This window comes from Nicotiana tabacum, chromosome 3 (assembly GCF_000715075.1).
Source record: "Nicotiana tabacum cultivar K326 chromosome 3, ASM71507v2, whole genome shotgun sequence".
In the NCBI taxonomy this organism is placed as follows: domain Eukaryota; kingdom Viridiplantae; phylum Streptophyta; class Magnoliopsida; order Solanales; family Solanaceae; genus Nicotiana; species Nicotiana tabacum.
The window spans coordinates 142,266,912-142,273,827 of record NC_134082.1 but is presented as its reverse complement, the minus strand read 5'-3'; the positions used below and the strand labels follow the sequence as shown (position 1 = coordinate 142,273,827).

Genomic DNA, 6,916 nt, shown 5'->3' with positions numbered 1-6,916 from the left:
ACGATAGGACCAGCCGAAGTAGGGTATGTAGAGGGTTGCGAATGATATCGCACGTCCTCCGTTTTCAAAGAAGCCACCTGCTCATTTAACGCGGACAATTCCACCTCCAAACCTTGAATACGCCCCTCACGTCCCGCTACCTTATGCGCAGACGCCTCCACCTCTTTGTCCTGCTACAATCTACAAACACGGAGGGCATCTTCTAAAGCCGCTGCCCTAGAGACGACATTGCCCTATCCCTTTCGGCGTGGGCCAATCCATCAACAGTTGCGCTCAATTCACTCTTAAGGTCAATGACCTCCGTTGCCTTTGTGTTCAGTTCGCTAGTTAAATTGGCCACCTTTGCTTTGAGGTCGACATTTTAGGCCATCACTCCCTTATTTAGCTCAAGCTCATCTTCCCTGACCTTAAGGGCTGCCTCAAACTCACTAAAACGGGCAATGGCCTTCATAAGGTCCTCGTCTCGCTCTTTCAATTCTTCGACCTTACGCGGCAATTGTTCCTCCCTCTGCTTAAGCCCATCGCGAAATACCTGAAAGTCGCGATCCTAAGTGAAGATGCCGGCCATTGCACGGTGTTTGGTGCGGTGTTCTTAATACTTAGAGGACATCTTCCCATAGACGATCATCCTCCTCCTTTCCCGACGCTGACGCTTGATCTCCATGATGATGGTCTAATAAGAAAAACAAAGTTAAAACAAAAGGATGGGCCAAGAATAATAAAACAGACCCAACGACGAAAAGAAAAAAATGTATTTACCCGTAGAGCCATGCCGGAAATGCTCCGTGACAAACTCATTGCTCTAAGTGCCTCGTTCTCAGGAGCAGCACACAAAAGGGCAAAAATGGATGCCACTTGATCATAGTTCGACAGCAAGTCGTAGTCCCCAGGGACGACTATATGTCGATCAGAACCCTCCATTCTGAACTCTACGCGAGTATGACGCTCCAAAAATTCACGAACATCCCCTAGGTCGATGTCCGAGCTTGAGCTGTCGCCCTCGACGCATAAGCCCCCTCCGATAGTAGATGATAAGCCACCCTCAGCGGAGTATACAAACCCCCCCTCTTTGGTATACTCCTTCTGTTTGGGGAGACCTCTTCGTCAAGATGGCGTCTGCCATAAATGCGGGCACAGGTGCCGTCTCTGACGCACCCGTCCCACTCTTTCCAGTATCAACGACCACATCTTTCCCGAGCTCTACCTCCTTTTTTTTCTCAATGAAGGTTCGTCCCCATTAGAGGACTCATCCATAAGGTGATAGACCGGTAAAGATGAGATCTCTCCCTCATGACCATATCCCGAGAGGAGTCTCTCACCTGTACCGGCTGAGCACGACCCTCTCGGACGGACTCCTCCAAAGTAAATTGCATTCCCACCGAGGCTATGGCCTAGTGAAATGTAGGGACTGGGGTCCTCCACCTAGAAGCTCCATGACCTGTCACCACAAAGAGTCGTATCAATAGACAATGACAAACAGCCAAAGAGCGGTACAAAGGAAAACACTTACCAGATAAGACCTTCGGCCCAAAACGTTTCATAAAAGTGGGCCAGTCTCGAGTTTCCACTGTGTGAAGCAGTAAACGGGCTACCCAGTACCTTATACCGGCAATGGGATGGGGTGTCCTCCCCACAACTGCAAAAAAAAGCCGTAGATAAATACTAAGTTGAACAAAAAAAGGAGAGAGTAAACAAGTTACGACACCTACGATTATTATTCCACCACTCCGGGAATCCAGCGGGGTCCGACACAATGTGTTCAGTTCTGCCAAAGAAATACTTAATGCCAAAATTTATAGCTCGCCCGGTCGTCAGTTCCAAAAACCAACCCTTTGGTCCCACGGTGCCTCAAATATACCATAGTATCCCTATGAAAATTAGGGCAAAACAAGTGCAAGAGGTGGTAAATGTCAACTTCGCACCCTGCCAACTCCGCGTATTTTGTCAACACCAAAAATATTTTGTACGTGTACAGAGAAAGCTGCGGGCAAACCTGATAAAACCGACATAATTCTTCTACTAATAGGAGAAGGGGAAAGGAATGACCAATCACAAAGGGGTATTCATAAAAAGCACAATACCCCGGTCTATGGACTTCCATGAAGTCCCTCCCCGCCGGAACCATCTCGACATAAGGGGGACTATTGTACTTAGTACAGAGGGCATCTATATGGGCCTGCTCAGTTTCAGATACTACCGGAGCGGGAGTAAGAGCAGGTTCTTTGAGGAAATCACTTCGAGACATGGGATGTCTCGGCAGTAACTCATCCACGGTGGGAAAATTGTCCCCTTCCTCCACCGTCATGTCCTCGCCACTAGAAGGAAGCGCCATGGATAACGGGGTGGCGTCGGAAATCTCCTTACGTAATCGATGTGTTCTAGGCATATCTATGGCAGAAAATGTGTTAATAAAATAAAAAAAAATCAAGAACCGCGAACGGAAGAGAGGAAGCAAATAAATCGCAAGAGTAAAAGCTGAAGATGTGAGAAGGAATAACCAAAGAAGAACTGACCAAGAATTTTTGAAAAACAAACTCTTCACCTATTTATAGGGTTGAATAGCGCCAAAATCGAAGCGGAAGGCTGCCAATGGCACCAAAATCGAAGCAACAAACCATTAGTCTCTATCTCGAAAAGATGCGTAATAATGACGCACGTGGAAGTGACGTCATTTCCCAGTAGGACACACCACCCAGGGTATCATGAAGTGCACTACTCTTCAATTGTTGGCCAAACCGTTACGATTCACAAGCCAAATTTCTCCGCAGGTATAGGCGACGTCCGCTTATCAAGGACGCATCGGGCCGCAACCTTTACAAGCGAAGGGACTAACTGTATAGGTCCAAATTTGGACGACCACGACCACCACTGAGTACGGCGAGGAACGAGGTCCTTATGATGTAGCGTCCTTTGGTCGTTATAAAAGGTGACGACCGATAGTGGTTAGCGAACGTACGATGTTTGTAGCAGTGTAAGCGTAGTAAAAGACATTAGGAATATGTTTTCGAATATTCTTTATGTTATACCTTTTTAGGGTTTAAAAGAGGATTATCCCTTATAAATAGAAGGAGAACACTTTGTAAAGGGGGATTAGAGGGTGAATACAAAAAAGACAACTTTGCTTACTACAATTCCGAGATCCATACATCATCTTTTATCTTGGCCAATCGCATTCATTGTAATATTTTTCTGCATTTGAAGTTATCACATTTTTGAGTAATTATTCGGTTCCGACATACTAGAAAGCATTATTCACCTTGTTCATCTCTTGCATCATTTAATCTAGATTTTATTATACTTGGCTGAGATTTACTCATTCATCTTCATTAATTAATTTAATCAAAAAGGTTTCAATATTTTTTGGTCAAACAACACCCATTAAGGAAATACTAAATTCTAGACGAAAATAGTTAGTGTAATTAAACTACCCTTCATTAAATGTTGCACCATAGTTATAATAGCACTTACTTCTCTTCTCAAATGTGAGGAGTAAATGACTTTTTAGGGATACATACATAAGTGTAATTTTGAAAAGATAAATTGAATTTTTTATTGATATATAAATGGACACTTATTTTGGACTAAAATAAAAGCAAATCACTTATTGTGGACCGGAGGGAGTAAACTCTACAACACAGATCACACATTATGTTCAAAGAAAATATTTCAAATCTGAAAGATTTTTTCCTGTACCATGATTTTCGTTGTTTCCTTTGGAGTAGATGTATTTGGCGCATAGAAGGAGAAATTATGGGAAGCTCTAGCGCTAAGAAACAAAATACTATATTGTTTAGGAATGGATAAAGGAAGTAATTAAATACTTTAACCATAGTTAGGGCTTTATTTTATTAATTAAATTTCATCCAATTATTTTTAACCATGACAAGTGTCTCTAATCCAAGTAGGAACTTGGAGAAATGGAGAGACTAGGAAATGGAGGGGAGTTAAATCCAAGAAAAACAAATAGCTTACTTTGTCAACTACTTTGTCCATTTCAAAGATAGTTCTACAAATCATTCCCAATTCCAGCATCATTGGCTTTATTTTAAGTGAATATTGTATGAGTCAAAATCTGACCAGATAGGAGTAGGCGTAGGAAGAGACAACGAAAAGTTAGTTGGGACTGTTGTATCCATACCACGTCGTAACGGCACGTACCTCGGTCACAGTCGAGATCAAGTATTCAGAGTATCTGAGAGGCGAATTGATTACAGCATTTTAAGGGTCAGCCCGTAATATAGTCAAACGACTTAAGTACTATGATTAATGACCGTTGGGTAAGGGAGAAGATCTAGTATATAAACTAAGTGAGAAGAGGAAGCAAGAAGGGCAGAACAAATCCAAACATAGAGATATTCCCTAAAAAGAGGAGGGATCTTCATCTCTCTCCCCCATGAAGGAGAAAGAAGCAAGGAAGCTCAGATCTTTAACATAAATCGTTAGTCTTATCACGCCAAATATATAGAGTTCTACCTTATTAAAAATCGGTGACCTTTTCCATCCATGTATTCCTCATTGATTGTTATACATTATGAAAATCGTCATCCTCTTCTTATATAATGGAATTTAATCAATGTTAAAATTAAATCTTATGTGTGTATGCTTGCTTACTCTCATCTTCTATCTTAGATCTAGAATAAATTATCGTTGGTTGGGATTTACCTAAAGTCTTCTTATTTAATTAGTTTAAGAAAAAGCTCTAACACTTTTTGATCAAACAAATACCAAATAGTAATAAGTGCTAAGTACCGCTATTTTCATAATTTTTCGTAACAATTGCAGATATATATTGTATTAATGTGTGTTTTTAAAATTTTGTTCATTACATGGATAATTCAGCGGAAAGCACTTATAATTAATTATAAGGAGACCAGATTCGTGAAAATCGCACAAATAAAATCAGACTGATGAAGTATATGACACAACTATATATCGTCATACTCAATACAACAAAAGTTAGCTTAATTAACAACCTTACATCGACTAGCTAATTGACTGCACGCAATTCCTCCTAGTACTTCTAATTAGAGCTTTTGAATGAACCAAGCAACTTTCTGCATCACATAACCGTGCATGCCTGAGGATTTTCATCACTAAAGGCAGTGATATAATTGACTTCTGTGGAGCTTGCCCTCGCAAGGCTTGACGTCTGCGGGTTACCATCGGCGTTGCGAACGTATCCTGCTGGAGCCTTTTTATCATACACACCGCGCACGTAGGGATGATCCACCAAGTCGTAAGGAACGTATGGCCAAAACTCAGCCTTCTTTCCTGTGCGATGCCTTACTCGACGCAACACTTTATCTGGATCCACATAACCTGTAACTACCAATCTGTGCTTCTTTGGCTCCACTTCTACGTTGGTCACTCCTTTCATTCCGTCTACCGACTTCCTCACCCTCCTTTCGCAACCTTCGCAGTCCATTTTCACTCTTATCTCCACCATCTACAAATTATCTCAGAGGAAGTAAGATATACTAGAACGTCCTATTTACTTAAAGCATGCACGTAATCGGAGAGGGACCTATGTTTTAATAGTAAGGGGTCACCAAACCCATAAGCCTCAGGCAAAATTCGTATATCTTAAAAATGATTAATTTAAAGTACTTGACACCCTGAACACTAAAGGCCTTTAAGACGCACCGGTTAAGCAAAATACTATGCCCCTCTCGTATAAAAATCCTGAATTAATTCAGCTCTGCACGTAATTAAGAGCATACCTCAAGTTGCCTTTTCCTTAGTTTGCTGAGCTTCTTTTTGCTGTGGCCTCGATGGAATTCGAAGAGGTCAGAAAGGTGATCTAGCAAGCCCATCTTCGTTGCACAAATGAGCAACTCCTTAACTTTAATTTGGAAACAAAATGCTGGTATGGGCAGTAAGTAGACGGTCGAAGAATATATAAAGGGCAGCAGCTAGCAATTTGTTGATCTGTACGTGCAGCTAGTACAAATAAGCCACGAGTTATATATAAGCCATAAGCGGTAATGTGATGGAACCATGTGGCAACTGTGGTGCCCTACATCATCATTTTCTTCATCTAGTGGGAATTTGGAACCTTATCCTCTTCTTGTAATCCAAAAATTAGAGGTATGCCATTTACATGGTTAATGATGAAATCGGATGTCATCGCAGTCTTAAAAACCTACGACTTGCTCCACTCCATCCGTCTTTTACACCGTCCTTGACCAAATATCATAATATTGTTTTGTTCCTATAGAAAACTACACAAATTAAGTAGCAAATTATATCTTCCTAGATAATATCCTCGTCTTAGTCTAGCTGTTGCCAGCGGCATACGTAGCATTTATAATTGGACTTGTACAACGTTTTAGGCCTAGGTTCTAAGACTTCATTTTCAATCTTAAATTAAGGTTTATTTTCTATTTATAAAACATAGCGATCAATTATATATAATACTTTTTGACAAATTAAAGCACGGTCAGATGTTATCACGTAATTTATTGATTCCAGGTGTTCTCCACTGACTATCGCTATAAATACTCCCGATGGAATATTAATATTTTAAGTGTCGTTTCGTATGAGGTATAAGAAGGTATAAAGGTGCTATAAAAATTTAATGCCACCTTAATACACTGTTTGGTTAGCAAATCAGGTATAAGTTATTTCAGTGTTAATTTTAACACTGAGATAACTTATACCTTATAGAAGGTGGGGTAATTAGCACCGGTATAACTTATACCTTCTTTTTAGAAATTATGCAATTATCATTCTTAATACAACAGACCAAACAATGAATAAACAACAATCTCAACATAATTAATCTCAGCATAACTTATCCCAATATAACTTATACCAGCATAATTTATCCCAATATAACTTATATCAGTATAAATTATATTCTAATCAAACGACCCCTAATAGTATTATGCCTTTCGTCTTTGATTCTGCTTTCCAT

At 40.4% G+C, this 6,916-nt stretch overlaps 1 protein-coding gene across 1 annotated transcript; it reads right to left on the bottom strand.

Annotated features, from left to right (window-relative positions):
- Positions 1 to 4,875: 4,875 nt before the first annotated feature.
- LOC107828856 (heavy metal-associated isoprenylated plant protein 26) lies at positions 4,876 to 5,941 on the bottom strand. The gene is made up of 2 exons (XM_016656242.2): positions 5,721 to 5,941; positions 4,876 to 5,446 (listed from the first exon to the last, which is right to left on the bottom strand). The coding sequence occupies exons 1-2, from the start codon at positions 5,811 to 5,813 to the stop codon at positions 5,060 to 5,062; spliced, it is 480 nt and encodes a 159-aa protein (XP_016511728.1). The 5' UTR covers positions 5,814 to 5,941; the 3' UTR covers positions 4,876 to 5,059.
- Between the last annotated feature and the right edge of the window lie 975 nt (positions 5,942 to 6,916).

Bases quoted from the DNA above. Each gene is read 5' to 3' on its own strand.
- LOC107828856 (XM_016656242.2), bottom strand. From the start codon at position 5,813: ATGGGCTTGCTAGATCACCTTTCTGACCTCTTCGAATTCCATCGAGGC. The intron at 5,447-5,720 runs GTATGCTCTTAA...GATAATTTGTAG, and splicing joins TAAGGAAAAGGCAACTTGAG to ATGGTGGAGATAAGAGTGAA.